This window comes from Moschus berezovskii, chromosome 18, assembly GCF_049115385.1.
Source record: "Moschus berezovskii isolate FMDL1 chromosome 18, NW_MosBer_1.0, whole genome shotgun sequence".
Lineage (NCBI taxonomy): Eukaryota > Metazoa > Chordata > Mammalia > Artiodactyla > Moschidae > Moschus > Moschus berezovskii.
The window spans coordinates 69,136,648-69,153,648 of record NC_142477.1 but is presented as its reverse complement, the minus strand read 5'-3'; the positions used below and the strand labels follow the sequence as shown (position 1 = coordinate 69,153,648).

The 17,001-nt window shown below is 36.9% G+C and overlaps 1 protein-coding gene across 3 annotated transcripts in view; it reads right to left on the bottom strand.

Moving 5' to 3' along the window:
* The window catches only part of TNPO1 (transportin 1), a 99,883-nt gene that overhangs the window by 42,702 nt on the left and 40,180 nt on the right, over window positions 1-17,001 (bottom strand). Inside the window, exons 1-7 of one of the 3 annotated variants that reach the window (XM_055421880.2) lie at window positions 15,078-15,524; window positions 14,829-14,942; window positions 12,011-12,086; window positions 7,792-7,941; window positions 4,857-4,963; window positions 3,052-3,185; window positions 2,343-2,424 (exon numbers count right to left, since the gene is read on the bottom strand). In XM_055421880.2, coding sequence (XP_055277855.1) covers window positions 2,343-2,424; window positions 3,052-3,185; window positions 4,857-4,963; window positions 7,792-7,941; window positions 12,011-12,086; window positions 14,829-14,933 — 654 coding nt within the window. In that variant the 5' untranslated portion in view covers window positions 14,934-14,942; window positions 15,078-15,524. Of the gene's footprint in view, window positions 1-2,342; window positions 2,425-3,051; window positions 3,186-4,856; window positions 4,964-7,791; window positions 7,942-12,010; window positions 12,087-14,828; window positions 14,943-15,077; window positions 15,525-17,001 lie in introns of those variants that run through there. The other 2 variants (XM_055421881.2, XM_055421879.2) reach the window with 2 other exon arrangements.

Genomic DNA, 17,001 nt, shown 5'->3' with positions numbered 1-17,001 from the left:
TCAGTTCACTATACCAACAAGCCTTCACTAGAAGTTGCCTCTTGAAGAGGTTCAAGTGGAGCTTCGAGAAGACAAAACAGTAAGCCTTCTCTATCTCACTCCTGAGGTACTTTACACACACACACATTGAAAGCAACAAAAAAAAGAGCTAAAATAATTAAGTAAAATCCAATGTGTCCCACTATTTCTTCCCAGGACCACAGAAATGTCTCCAAATAGATGAATCTGAAATCTTATTACAAAGAAAGGGTAAGACAATAGAATAAATATCAAATGTGACAGTATGTTGCATTTTGAGAACTTTAATTTCTCCAAATCCTGGCTCTTCTGAGGCTTTCAAAACTCTGTAATTGCACTTTTAAGTTTACATAGTTGCAAACAGAACTGTTTTTCCAGCAGGTGCTGCTTATATACAATCTTTCATTAAATTTGATGCTGTCTTACACATGAATACCCAGCTTTATCAAAGTATGTTATAGCCATTTATTAGTGACCTATATACTTTTCATCAATCAACCCTGAGCATTCACTGGAAGAACTAATGCTGAAGCTCCAATACTTTGGCTACCTGATGTGAAAAAACTCACTGGAAAAACCCTGATGCTGAGGAAGACTGAGGGCATGAAAAACAGGAGTGACAGAGAACTGAATGGTTGGATGGCATCACTGACTCAATGAACATGAGTTTGAGCAAACTGCAAGAGACAGTGAAGGACAGAAAAACCTGGTGTGCTATAGTCCATGGAATCACAAAGAGCTGGACACAATTTTGTGACTGAACAACACTTCATCAGTACCATCAGACTCAGCAGGCATGACTTCAACCCCTGATAAAAACGTTGGTAATTGAAGAAAAGGATGAAGAACTGGGTGAACTTTACTGCATTATCAAGCAGCAAAGAAGTGTTAATGTGGTATTTAACACTAATGGAAAATAATTTTAAATGTCAGGAAATGTTCTTGTTCCACTTGCTAAGATGCTGGTGTATCCATCACTGTTCTCTTTAATAAGCTATGAAAGAACACTACTGAGTGGAAATACTATTGTAATTACAACAAAAACTACTACTGCTTCTAAAAAATAGCAGTAGCTAGCATGTGGAGTGCTTACTTTCCATCAGGCACTGTTTCATTTTAAGCAAATACCTTTGTAACAATCCAACAAAGTAGGTCTATTATTAGCTTTATTAAAAACTGAAAATACCAGTTAAAGGAGGTGCCCAAGGTTAACAGCTACTAAGTTGTGGAGCTGGGATCTGAACACAGGCAGTCTTACTCTCCAGACTTCTAATACTACCTATATTAGAAATAGTCCACTACCCTCTATCCCAAACTAGACTGAAACACCTTGAAGCATAAAATTTCTTTATGTATTGTTAGCACTAAGCACAGCAGGTACTCAGCAAAATGTATTTAAGATGCATAATTTTGTTTCAGTTTTCAAATGGCTTGAGGACTCTAATGGCTACTACTTGTAGTTGATTGGTTCAGTTCAGTTCAGTCGCTCAGTCGTTTTAAGGAAGAAGTTTGTCAATTTAAGTGATAAGGAAAAAGAGACAATTTCTCCTCAGTTCTTTCTGGTAATTTCCCAACAGGAATACCAGCAGTATGGTCTCTGGAGGATCTTTCGTTTTTTTTTAAAAGAACAGATGAAAAGGAATAAACTAATTAAATTTCATATGATGAAAATAAAAGTGAAATACTTAAGAAACTTTAATAACCCTTTCAAAATCGCTGTTACTGAGCAGAAGTTCTGAAAAGAAACTCCACCGCTTAGAGCTGAATGGCCTAAAAACTACATCTGTCGTCTTTCCGCTTTTATTAAAAAGTAACTTCACTTTATTAAAAAGTAAAGCACTAAGATGCGTCAATTTTTCTCCCAAACCTCTCATTTTACATTGAAAACCAATGGAAAAAATAGAAGTACTATCCTTTCAGTCTAAACCTTCAGATTCTTTATCAAATTAAATTTATTCTCTTAAGTTTATTAAGTTTAACCTCTTCATGTTCGTATCACAAATGAGCTTGGAGGCTTAATTTCCATATGCAATTTGAACAGTACACTGAAGCAGAGATTTTTATAATCAAGGTATCAAACAAACATATATCACAATGTTTATACAAGTAAAAAACTCAGTATGAGAGGAAAAGTAGGTTTTTTCCCAGTTAACGAGAATTATAAAGTTTAACTGTATCCAATTTTAATACTATCACAAGCAATTTAAATATTGCCAGTTCATAATTACAAATTATTACATTTATAAAATAAAACTATATGCAATTAACATTTTCCAACCTTCTCAAAAGTAAGGTGGGGGTGGGGGGTAGGAGGAAAATGTTACCTCAATAAAGGAATCAATGTGCAACATCAGAGCTTGAGTTCTACTGATGATAAACTGATTGACACATGCAACAGCATGAGACCTAGAAACAAAATTTAAAATATGTTCATTGAAGCTTTTTTCCATTTACAGAAGACTGGCAAGAATTTAAATATTCCTCCATAAAAATATTATGGTGTATGTATAGCCATATGCACATACACCATTAAGAAGACCGAGTCAAAATCCTCTACGTATTAACATACCCTTCACATTCTTTCTGTGGCAAGTGAAAAATGCAGGTTGTGGAACAATAACTTGTAAGGAAGTGTGTAAGTGTCTGAAAGGACATGTCCACTCTCAAGAGTGGGAGGTTGGGTGGGAACATAATGAGAATTTAGATTTAAAAACAATGGGTATGCATTCCTTTTGAAAGGGCTTCCCAGGTAGCTCAGTGGTAAAGAATCCACCTGCAACACAGGAGACGTAGGTTCGATCCCTGGGTTGGGACAATCTCCTGGTGGAGGGCATGGCAACCCACTCCAGTATTCTTGCCTGGAGAATCCCATGGACAGAGGAGCCTGGTGGGCTACAGTCCTTGGGGTCGCAAAGAGGTGGACATGACTTAGCGACTGAGCACGCATGCAATCACAAATGTAATGCAACATAAGGGAGTGGTCAGGTTTATATCAGAGTTTACAAACGAATTTAACACTGGCTATATAGATACCTTATTTTTGGACTACTGTGCTTGAAGAACTGTAAAAATTTGGGAATCATGATGTTGAGAGGACGATCTAAAACATCACTATCTAAAATCTCAGCAGAATCTTCACAAATTTTCTGAAGGGCGCCAAATGCTCCCTGTAAAAGACATTTCAATTATCAGAATTAAAAATGAGGCCATTTTAAAAGCAAATTGAGGAATATTAATTCGTATGGATTAATGTTCTCAGCCCACATAAAATCTGCATCATGAAATCCATATATTTAACTATCAATTTTAGGAAAAATTATACCACTGATTTAAAACCTTAATTTAAACATAATGGCACATTTTAATTTTAGCATTAAATGACTCAGAATTAGAATTTTGGTTGGCAGGGATTGTAAGTAATGTCATCTAATTAAAAAACAACTTCTGAAGATTTCTTGTCAATTCTAAATCAACACTAATTTTTCTCTTATTAAATACCGGTTTATTAAAATAATGTAAAACTCTACATTTATGTATAAGTCTATTTAACCACTGTTACTTCTTTTTGAAATTTAAAAAGAAACCTCAATTATCATAATTATTTACATATAAATCATTCACTGATAAAAACTGTATTCAACTGGCAATTTCCCTACAACCATTTTACAACCAAGTGGCTTATCTGGAGAGCTCCTGTATACAACATCTAGCCTATTAGTTACCTCAACCACCTAGATTATAGTTTACTCTGTTTATAATTATATCAGCAGTACCTTGGTGCTTATTCTCTACAGTACAGTTAACTCAATACTGGATGACAGTAGCTCCACAATTTCGTGATTATCAGTTTCAACTTTCTATTCTTGGAAAGTGCTTGTTTAAGATTTTGGTCTTTTATGCTGCTGTCTTTATACCAAAGAGCTATTTAAATTTTCATCAACTGTTACCCTACAGCTAAGTATTATTTTTCTTTTACTTTTCCTACTATCTTAGTGTATTTCCAAGGCATTACTAGAAAACATATATATGAGAATGCAAGCTTTTTTCCTTTTCTTTAAAGGAGGGAGAAGAGTGACTTTTTAAGACTTCTTTTGCTAACTTCCCCTCTCCCTGATCCTTCTCTTCCCCAAGTCAATTTGGCAATAAATGGTAACTCAAAAGGTCCACTTGCTTCCTTTACATTAGGTTATTTTTATACCTGCCCTGCCTCCAAGCCTTGCTCTTTTTTGAGGAGATTAAGTCACTGCCTTAAGAGGCAAAACACCTGAAATGATTTCCATTTGAAACACCGTTTTCACCCGCTAATGAGAGAGTCAGCTCAGGAGGTGAAAAACGACGGGAAACAAATCCATACAGACCCCTCTCATCTCCGCAAATGGAAAGGTCGCCACTGATCCGATCAGGGACAAACAACAAGAGATCATGATTTATAATTAAAACAATACTAGATACGCCTCAAGACTATCATACAAGAGGCACCAAACAACTTAGAGACGCTGAAAATGTACCCATGGTCTGGGAACTCAGTAAATTCAATTAAGTCCATCTTCGAAAAATACTACAACTGATTAAGCTTGACAATAGCTTTGCTGATGATACATATACACACCCAAGAATAGCTCTAAAATACAAAAACAGAAGATTTTTCTCTGTAGGAAGTAAAGAGGTTTCATAACCTAATGGTCTTTATGGAAAAGTAAGGTAAATGATCACTGATTAAAGGTAACTTTAGGTCTCTAAGTTTTGATGCTTTTTGTTTCAGAGGAATCCTTTTTTCTCAAGATTACTAAGACACAACATGACAAGAAAAATTTTATGTATGAAGCAAAAATCCTTACCTCACAAGTGTTGTAATCTTCAGAATCCAACAGGCTGCAGAGTTTTGGTAAGAGGTCAGGCCAATTCTGCAATTCTCCCTTGGAGGCTATAGTTGTAATCAAAATACCTTGAAAGAAAACATGTCTGTTTAGGACATGTGACTGACTGCATTATGTTATATATTGCCTCGTGGGCAACCACAAGCCAATGCCAAGTGCTTACATCATGTGCTTGCAGGTGGGTTCACGTGCACACACACACACGCACACACACTTAAATGTTCCAAATCATGGTAAAACTTGCAAATCATGTCAACAGTAATATTTATCAAGGATCCCTGCATCACCACAGTGTACCTGTGGAAAATCCCAGCAGAAATAGAGCCATTTCTAATCTTGTTTTCCAACACGTCACCTTCTTTTTAACAAGTATCTGTACAAAAGACAACTTGCACTTCTCCAGGTATACTTTTACTAATTAAAATTACTCCTATTTTATAAAAAATACATACGAAAGAGCAGAAAGAAAATACACCAAAATGTTATTAGCAACACTTACTACTGGGTGATGAATATGACTGTTAGATTAAAATAAAAACACATCAAAGAACTAAGGACAGCTCTCTGACTTAACCTAGCATCAAAGCCATGACCCATGGTAGAGAAAGTCAATGAGCCATCAGTCAAGAACATTCCTACATGCCCACTCTTTTGGCAACAATCCCTCTCCTGAAGACAGGTCATACACCCCTACAACAGTTCCTACTTATGGGGACCAAGGATGAATCACTGGCAAGGTGATCGTGGATTGTGGAGGCTTGAGTGACATAGGCTTACTGATCACATCACTCTGACTGAATTATTTCAACTGTGTTGTGTTAATTAGCTGTTAGTTAAGGAATATGCAAATACAGAAATATGTAACAAAAAAGTTTTGTGTCAGTGTTTTTCTCTGCCTTAGAAAATTTAATATTAGTTAACATAATGTAATATGCTTAGTGATTAGAGATCTTTCAGCACTGTAACTAAAGAGTATAAACTGATAGTAGGCAAATCATATGTACTTCAAATTATTAATCTGTAAAAGAAAAATTTTAGAAGAGAAAAAGTTCTCTCTTCATAGTTATTTTGAGAATTCAGTGATATGTACACAAAATGCAGAGCATATAATAATAATTATTATTACTGAACTACAAATTCTACTGTTTGTGTGCATAAATTCTCTTTGAGTTTTCCATTGTTAGTTTTGAGAAGGTTGCTCCCAATGGTAAAGAGCTAAAAAATGTAAAGAGTAAAGTTGTTCGCCAGGTTTTACTCCCCACTGAAAAAATTAAAACTATATGGTGAGGATCATTGTACTGACAGCATTTTAAAGATCAAGTTACTTTCTCGTAAGATCAAAAAGCAGCAAGACTAATAGTAAATCTGTTCTTTCTTGCCATGTATTCTTTCCCAAAGTCAAAATATAAAGAGTTGGGGGAACGAGAAAGTTCTGGCTCTGCCTAAAAGAAACCAAGTCATGTTTTAAAATAAGCAATAATAAAAATTAAACACAAGATAAAATTTGGTACTAACAGTGCTGACACTCACGACTTCTAGGACAGTATTAAAGAAGGTTTGCAGACTGACAAATTCAAATTAATCTGGCCCCATATAATTGCATCCACTCACAAAAAACATTCTAATGCTACCGTAGTTACAAAAAATGAAAAACTTGTAATTCTCAGTGGATTTAGCAAAGATAGGCATGAAAATGTGAGTACTCAGCAATACCCATTACAAACCAACCATACATTCTTTAACAACAGAAACAATTCTATGTCTATCTAATGGATTACCACACAGTCACTGAAATGTGGTCCTTCCAAATACACTTCCTTGGCAAGATTTCCAAAACGCACTGTTAAGATTAAAAAAAATTTAAGACTGGTATACACTCACCATCCTTTTTTTTTTAACCAGTGTCAAAAGTCTGGTAGAAAATCAGGCATACATGAGGGTCCATAAGAATAACATAGGGAGGGAGACCCTTTTCTCAAATTATAAACGCCCTCTACATATCTGAGTGTTAATAATGGCAATGTTTAATATTTGGAGGGAAGTTACAAAGAGCTTCTGTTTTGTAAGTAAGAGATAAATCAGGTACTTTTCAAACCCACCAAAATATACAAAAGCAGAGAACTTTTAACGAAAATGACTGATTCATTATGGAAGTTCTTAACTGAATCCCCTTTAACCAACCTGATTAACAGAAGCTCTCCAGGTCCCTGTGAACTATAGCTGCTGAAACCCCATGGCATATGAAGTCTACCCACTGGCGGGCTATTCCAAAGGACATGTCTGTTTCTGCTTCCGCCAGAGGATGTGTGTGCTTACCAACGGTCAGTCGTGTTGGTTCCCAAAACTACTTATTTCAGCTACTGTAATTAAGCATTTTAATACAGTATTTCATAAAATGACAGAAATTTGCTCTTCCACTGAAAACAAGTTGAAATACTCTAAAAAGACTCAAAATTGATGTTAATTAGGTGTATACAAGGCAAATATTAAAAACAAGGGGGGGATGGAGTAAAAACCAAAGGTCCTACACATAAATTGTCTTACAAAGAAGTTTTTCTTTATATGTAAAAGAAAGTGAAACTGGAAATTATACTCCATGTAGGACACAAGAAAGACAGTTAAAGAAAAAGAAAAAACAGTAATCCTACACTAATATCACTTTTTAACGCCCCATTTTAACCAACTTTTAAGTAACTACTAGTGAACCTGGTCTCATAGGATTAAGAGAACTTTCACCGGTAATCATTAACATTATATCAAAAGAAGCAATGAAAAATTTTCCCCATCACAATTCAACATGAACTGGATTGACAAAATTTCCTATGGAAATGATCAGTCATGTCAGAAACCAACCCAGTCACAAACAAGATAAGCAAAACTGTAACAGATCACTTACCAACAGTAGCTCTAATCAGAGGAGAGGAGTCACCAATATTGTTTAAACATTCACTCTTAATAAAGTCTGTTACACCATTTGGGAAGTTCTGAAAGTGTGCTTTCACATTATTCTTCAAAATGAGACCACTCAATGATCTTGTGGGTTCATCTGTAATAAAATAACAATACTACTGAGTTTTAAAGTAGTTTTCATTTCAAAATTTATCAAGAATGTTAACTTTTAAAACATATTAAAAAACTGATTGTAATATTTCATTAATCTGCTATAACCAGCGGGGAGAGATACTGTAAATGATTACAAAGGATTAGCTCCATGATTTACAGCTCAGGGTTTCTCAACCTCGGCATTATTGACACTCTGGGCTAGGTAATTCTTTCTTTAGGAGTGCTGTCCCGTGCACTGTAAGGTGTTTAGCAGAATCACTGACCAAAGATGCCAGTATCGCCTCTCCAAATTGTGACAATCAAAAACATTTCCAGATAATGTCAAATGTCTCCTTGGGCAATGAGAAGGGGATGGGCGGGGGAACACAACAAAACTGCACCTGGTTGAGAACCACTGATTTAATTTAAGTTTATATATGGCCAATGTACTCAAGCTTTATTGGAACCTGATACAAGCATCAAATTACAGATATGAAAGTATTAGTCACTAAAGATATCCTATTAAAAATTAAGTGGACAAAGAACATATGGGATCACCTTCACATACAAATAATTGCCGTTCATTTATATCATGTTTTTCACTTGCCTCAGAGCTAAAAAGAAAAGGGGGGAGAGGGTAAAACAATTTTTAAATTTCCAAAAGATTAAATAAAAAAGAATCTACGTAAAAGAAGTTTAATCCGTAGATGATATTAACAAATTCTGAAGAACCAATTTAATATTAGTAGAATATAACTGATGCTTTAAGAATCTGTATTATCACCAACAATATTAGCAATAGTCAACTTTTTCTCAATGCTCATTACATACCAAACACTGCTAAGTGCTTTCCAAGTAGTTTGCATTTAATCCTCACAACCTCATGAGACAATAATTAATTTATCTCCACTGCACAAACAAGGAAACTGAGGCCTTTGCCTAAATCACACAGAATAGACAACCAGTTGCAGAAGCCAAAGTATCAACCTGAGGCGTTTGTCTCCAGAGCCTATACTTGATGATGATATAATATCACCCTCCTTAAAGGGCTGGAAGACCTAAAGAGCTGGTATACTGAACACAGTATGCTATTTCAACACTACTGTTTTACGTACTTTATTAAAAAATAAAATAACCCAATGTGTTCCGTATGTTCCCAAAGTCTGACTGGTACTGAACTCAAGGGTACAGCATGGAGGGACAAAAAGACTGTGTTTCTTTGCAAATAAACCATTAGAGCCACCACAACAACATAGCCTATGAGCTTTTTATGTCACCCTCCAAAAATTTCTTCCTGGTTTCCATTACCACCGTTCAATCAGTAACTTAGAAACAAAAGCAATTCTAAATTCTCTTCAAAGTTTAAAACTTCCATAAAAGAATAGCCAGATATTTAACTTCCTCGAGCAATACATGTTTTTGTCTTGTTAGCCATCAATAATTCAGTTGTGTAATTTTATTTTAAATGGCATGTGTATTTACTTACAATGAACACACTATACCATTTTTATAACTATGATTACAAGATGGAGAGTTTTAAAAAAATCACAAGGTGAAAGGAGTTAAAATTAACTATGTTCTCTTTCTTAAAGACGCTTTTGCTGCTGCTGCTGCTAAGTCGCTTCAATCGTGTCCGACTCTGTGCGACCCCACAGACGGCAGCCCACCAGGCTCCCCCGTCCCTGGGATTCTCCAGGCAAGAACACTGGAGTGGGTTGCCATTTCCTTCTCAAACGCATGAAAGTGAAAAGTGAAAGTGAAGTCACTCAGTCGTGTCCGACTCTCCTTGACCCCATGGACTGCAGCCTACCAGGCTCCTCCGTCCATGGGATTTTCCAGGCAAGAGTACTGGAGTGGGTTGCCATTGCCTTCTCCAAAAGACGCCTTTACTAGGTCTCAATTCTCATCTGCAAAGTGAGGGAAGTAGATGAGCTGACCTCTAAGGTCTCCCCATATCTAAAATTTTACTGCAGGAAAAGCAAAAAGGTTCCTAAATAAATAAGCATATTGATTTAAAGACTTTACTTATGCTCCTTCTCTAATATAGATGGGTCACAATGCTAATTTTTTAAAACAGAAAACTAGATATAGCAACCCTGTGTCCCAAATAAATGAATAAATACAGGAAGAAATAGAAAATGTTACATAAAACCTTTACCAACATATCATGGTTTTATAATTCATAGATCTTCTGGAAGACAGTTATACACCAACCTCTCTTGCTGCTATCTGAATTGTAAGTTTGTCATTTGTCTGCTTTTAAAAATACTTCTGATGTATCCTCATATCCCAAGAAAGTGTTAAGAAAGAGTATAACATAACAATCTTAATATTCGGAATTTAAGATGAGGACAGGACAGAGAATAGTTGGCTTGGTGAAAATAAAATTTTCAAGTAAAATAGTATGTTTAGAAAATTCATTTACTAAATATAAAGTTCTTAGAGCATTATCTGATTACAACTTCTATGTGGGAAATATAAAATTTCTATATTATACATCACATTAATATGTATTATCAAACTAGGAATATTTAACTGCTGAATTTAAAGATATGTCAAAGGACTTTTTAGTTTTTTGGCAATTTAAATTTTGAAATTTCTAAAGTTTCTCTTACATGCTTCAATCACAAATTAAAATTCCTAAAATTGACTAGAAAATTTTAAAATAATTCAAAATAAATCACTATACACTGGCATGAAATATTAAAGTCTGAATAAATACTAGATTAGTGAGAAACTGCAATACTTTGGCCACCTCATGCGATGAGTTGACTCACTGGAAAAGAGTCTGATGCTGGGAAAGGTTGGGGGCAGGAGGAGAAGGGGACGACAGAGAATGAGATGGCTGGATGGCATCACCGAGTCTGTGGACATGAGTTTGAGTGAACTCCGGGAGTTGGTGATGGACAGGGAGGCCTGTTGTGCTGTGATTCATGGGGTCGCGGAGAGTCGGACACAACTGAGCGACTGAACTGAACTGAACTGAAGGTCATTAACCCGCTCACTAGTGCTTAAGAGTTGAAACCTTACATACGGTCTGGTAGTCTAACACAGGCATTTTGTAGATGAAAAAGAGATGAAATGAGTGTCAGAGTTTAAGACTTATTTCCCAACTCCAAGTATAGTGCTTTTACTAACTACAGAAGCACTAATGAAGCACCATGACTTCTGAAAGGCTAAGTATAGTGCTTTCATTTAGAAGCCAATCAGTTGCTCAAAAAATACCCAAGTGCATTCTGAGTGTCTGACAACATTCCAGGAAGGGAATAGTCAACTCTAAGAACACCTCTCACTACAATGTAAGCTCCATGAGGACAGAGATTCTTATTATTCTGTTCACTTTTATTGCTCTTGAACCAACAAACTGCCTGCCAAGGAGTGGTGCTCCATAAATATTCGTGTAATAAAGTCGAGAGAGAGAAATTCCATGTATAGGAAACAATCGAATGACCATGTCATTTAAAAATCAAATTAGTTTTCAACCTCTCTTATAGAAGTCATTTAAAATGGTTGCAGAATAGTTAATGAAAAGGTTTCATGTATACTGTTAGAAGTTTTAAAAAAGTTACAAGTCTATGAATAGAATGATTCTACTTTTTGTTAACAATTAAAATAGTACATGGCCATATAACTGAGGTACAGAATTAAGGGATTAACAATTATCTGGTATTGGGATTATATAGGACTTCGTTTTGGTTAAATCAACTTTCTATCATACAAATATGATCACACATATAGTAAGTTTTTAGTAAATCCTACATTCAATCTGTGTATTAAAACAATCAATCTCTCTCTGACATTCGTGTACAAGGACAGAAGCAAAATGCCTTTTCATTTGCAAAGAATGAGTGAATTTATTACAAAAACACCCAACTAACAACTGACTGCTCATCAAACATCCAAATGCTTTGAATGTTAGTGACACTTTCATTCCACATCTTTAAAGCAAGTGACTCCTACAAAATGAAATCCTTTGAAATGAGTAATTCTTCGTATATTTTAGTACATCTCAAAGACTTATTAAAAAAAATGTAAAAAACTTTTAAGTAGCTTTCAACACAAACCCTACTTACCTTCAGATTTTAATTTTGTAAGAACAAAAATCAGGTAGTTGTTAAAGTCTGGATATTGATTGAGTTGTTCCAGTTTCTAGAACAAACAGTAGTTAAGGAAACTTCTAAGGAAGGAATTCAGTATTTTTAATCTAAAATCAAGAATCTCTTTTTGATTTTTAGGCTTGCATTTTTTTTTCCAGTAAGAATAAAGTTATCTTATTAAAACCATCAATACACTATTCCAAGAACACACCAATGGCTGCGTTAAACCTCTTATGAGCTTTATGGCTGAAATATTAAATTATTTTACATCAATTATTTTCAATACAAATAAGTCAACTTCCACCTTCAGTACAAGTGCACATTGTATGAAAAAAAATTTTCAGAACCATTTCTTTGACTTATTTGAACTTAAAACTAAAAACAAATCTTAATCAGAAAGGTATTAAAGTATAAAACAATGACAAAAATGAAAACATTCCAAATGAACAAAAACAAGTCTTTCAGAGATCACTTACAGAAATTAACCTTATAAAAATGCCTTTTAAACACTTTTATTAGACTCTTTTTTCTTCAGAATTCAAGAAACTTAGATAAAATGCTATTTATGTACAAGTCTACATATCAAATCTTATTATATAATGCCACTATTATGAAATTACTGCACTGCAATAGATCTACAATTATCTCCCCTCCCCACCATCTACCATTACCAGTGACACACATATGCAGGTTTTCATCCTGCTGGCAGGCAACAATGACATAATGCTCTACTATGTCTTTCTTCATGCCCTTTTAAACCCTAATATGCTTTTTAATAGCACCTCTAATTGGGTTTTATTAGAATTTTCTCAGTACACCTAAATCTTTAAATTAAATCCACTACACAAACTCCAGGTACACCATATCAGCTATTTATCATACACTAGAATATTCTCAGTGTTCAGTGGCTGGAACATATATTAACTATCATCATACATTTCCCTAGAAGGTGTACTTTCTTTGACCAAAAAACCCTAGTGATTTCTTTTTTTAGTGAACAGCCAAGATTAACAGTATGCTGATATGCTAATAATTTTTCATAAATACTTCCTAATAAGGTTTACTTCCTTAGAACTTGAGCTATCTATCCATATTATTATAACGGTCTTCCTGAAAGTACTCAAGTTTATACAAAAACAGTAATTACATTCTTTCCTAAGGAAACAAAGAACAAGGTCATCATTAGGCACTTTGAAAATATAGAGCACTGTGTATTTTAAAAATACTATTAACCTTTATCTACTGAAACTTAAATTGTTCCTTATGCAGACAGAATACTATGCTCCAGGCATACAGAATGAACTGTAAATTTGATTCTTAGCCCACGCACAGTACGGAGCAAAGAGTACTTAATAAATAACGTACTAAAACAAGAAATTACGATATACAATGCTACAGAATAAATTACAATGTGGTTTGGGACTTGGCTAACTAAACTATCATACTAACACCTATAATTCATCAAAAATCAACTTCTATCATTTCTAAAGTTATGACAATACAAATTAAGACTGAGTAACAGCAATGTTTCAAATACAAGCTCCAATACACCCCAAACCGACTACTACTATTCCCTCAGTAGTAGCAGTATCTAGCAAAATGGCTTAAGAAAAAAAAGACCACCACCAAACCAAGTAGACCTAAATCATTAACACTTCCATTTAAAAATAAGCAGTATTAATTAACCAAAAGGCTACTTACTCGCCTATTCGAGTTTTTAACTTACAGCAATGCAGTACTTTTGAGAAACTTTATTTACCAGAGCTTCTCAAGTAATTCGATTTAACCCCAAATTTATAGTATTTTAAATTTAAGTAAGTCCAAACTACACCAAAAGAGCTTACCAAATTCCATACTAACCAATTTTCCCTGTTTATTAACAATAAAAATTAACAGGCATTTTTTGCACACAGGCTTAAGTTTTTAAACAATTAACTTCATCTTAAAATAAGTTATTTTATGATCGGGTGAATTTGTTTCCTTTATTAGATGCAGGAAGAGCTCTCCATTTGACCGCAGTTTAGGGCACTGCAGAGAGCACACACAGCAGAGGTTCTGGTTCTTCTGTTAAGCCTTCCTGCCTGTAAAGCCTTAGCAACAGGACCGCTACACCAGCAAACTCGGTTAAGACTTGGGTAATTGAGCAGACCATCTCGAGCCAAAGATTTCTCACTTGGGAGGCAGGGAGCTCGCAACAGGTGTTAGCCTGAGCAGCCCCGAGGTGAGTCTGGGAGCCCTCATTCCTAGGTCTCCGGCTCTTCAGGACTAGGGCCTGGAAGAAACCCCGGGCCCCACACCCAGGGAGTTCAAACCCCGCGCCGGCTCCACCCCACTCAGGCCGGCGAGCGCGGCGGCGCACGCAGCGCTCCCGCCCGGCCCCTCGCTGGGCCCGCCGCCCCCTCCGCGTCCGGCGCATTGTGTGGGCCTGCTCGCCGGGGGTCCGCGCCGGCACCCAGCCGCTCCGCCTTCTCAAGCGGCCCGCCGCGAGCGAGGACGTGGCGCCCCTCCGGCGCACATGTCGCGATCGCGGGCGGCGGCCGGGCGCCCCCGGCCTCTCGCGGCCGGAAGCCGCCGGGCCAGCCGGCGGCCCGGCTCGGGGCACGAGGGCCGCGTGCGCGAGGCGCCGGGCAGGGGCGGCGGCGGCGGCGGGCGGGCCGTGTTCGCGGGCGGGCGCGCGGAGGGCGGAGGGATCCGGGCGCTGGAGGGGGAGGGGCGGCGGAGCCTCCCGGCCGCCGAGAGCGGGCCCGGCGCGGGCAGAGCGGCGCGGGCGGCGGCGAGGCCTCGCAAAGGATACTTGTTGCACGGTTCTCTGGATGGTGGTGTCGGGGGACTGGGACTCCTTCAGCAGCTGCAGGATTTGCTGAAGCCCTTGCTCGTCAGGTTTCCACTCATACTCCATCTTGGTTTGCTGCAAATAAAGCCAGACACAGGAAGAGACGGAGCAAATGTTACTCCCCGTGCACAGGCCCGAGGGCTTCCCGAGCCGAGCACGCCCCGCTCCTCCCCGCCACAACGACCCTTGCGCTCCCCGGACGCCTCGGACCTGCCTGGGGCGCCCCGAAGGAAGTCTCGGACGGTGAAACCCGGGGGAACTGATCCTAGCAGCTCGGCCGCCAACGTCTGCTGCTGCCGCCGCGGCCGCTGAGCGCAAGGAGCCGACCAGACTGAGTCACCGCGAATTTGCAATCTGGCCCCTAGATCCGCTCACGGGAGCCCCCTGGGTCCTAGTGCCACGCAGTTTTCTCCAACCTAACCCAACTCTAGTTCCACCCAGATTATTACTGATTTAAGGGCTAATCTAAAAAAAGCAACCCCCCTGCGAGACACCTGGAGATCTGATTTGGGATTTTAATCATTTTAAATTAACATGGTTAATAATTAAGAATGACTGTTAATAGGGAAAAAAGCCTGCTAATTCCCCTGACGGCTCAACAATACTTAGAATAACAAATGTTTATATTTAAATTTGATATATAAAGTACTAAATACCAATATTTAGTCTAAAATATTAAAAATGGATAGCATCACAACTCACACTTGAATAAACACTACATGTTGCATCACAACTCACACTTGAATAAACACTACATGTTGCATTTACATTTGCAAAACGACTGAAAAAAATGCATTCTTTCATAAACTTCAACTTTTGAACTCTTTAAGTTAAACTCCACCTGAAATAACCACGTTCACAACTAATGACTTTGGGCTGAAGAAAAAACAAGAAAAAGAATGTAACTTTACAAATGGATAGTGTTTAATTCTATTAATGTGTTTTCACATATATTTTCTTATTTTATTATCACTCTGGCTGGAAGGGATATTATTTGCCCCCTGAGTGGTAACTATAGAGCAAAAAGATCAGAGGAAATTACAATAGTTAATTAGTTAAAACTGGGAGGAGAGTACAGGTTTCTTAAACTACTATGAGCTGCATCTACTATAATCAATGGAAACTATCCTATCAATGACAGTTTCTTTAAATGCTTAAACAGAAACAAAACTTAAGTATCCAGCATGAATTATTTGTAATTCAGCATGAATTTGCTGAAGGAGAGGCTTTTTCATAAGGATCTACTATGATACTCGATAGTTTGAAATCTAAGTTCCTTCCTAGTAGGAGTCTCTTCCTAGCTGGGGTAAAAAAAAAAAAAAATTACCTGACCTTACAGTTAGTTAAAAAAGAAATACTAACAATAGTAGTATTGTTTTTCTTTCTTAAAAAAAATCGTTCGCTCTCTCCTTCACTTTTATTTTTGCTTAATATCCTGTAACCTGGTTTTCTTTACCAAATTCTACCAACTTCCTCAATGACCCAACCCCCTAACCCCCAAACAAAAAAAGTGGTATCTGGACATAATATCTATTAATAATATTGTCATTTTTTAATTGGAGTCTTCATTCTGTGTGTTTATATATTTTATAATGATGAGACTGTTGTTTCGGGGACAATTCCATGTATCATTAAATATTTAAAGTATTTTTGAAAACAAAGAATTTCATTGTATTTCTGTGCCATAATTTTAAGAAACATTTCATTGATATGCATAATAACCTGTACAAATCATAAGCATACAAACTAGATGGATATTTATAAAGTGAATACACCTGATGTAACCAACATCTGCATCAAGGTACAGATCACTACTAACACCAAGGTTTCTCTTGCACCATTCTTGGGTCAGCAACTCACACTGTGAGCCCTATTATAATTTCTATCGTTAAAGACAACTCCCCCTTCCCTCCTGGCCTTTTTACTTCAAAAGTTTCAAAAACAATTACAAAAACAATATTACAACATATCAAACAACATGGTTGTACAAAAAGTTAATTTAAGTCCATCACTAAACTTACCACCCTAACAGAATCAGTTTTACCAGTTTGATACGAATCCATCTACACCTTTCTCTATTCTCAAACATATATATAGTTCTGGTTTGTATTTTAGGATCATGCCACATACTATA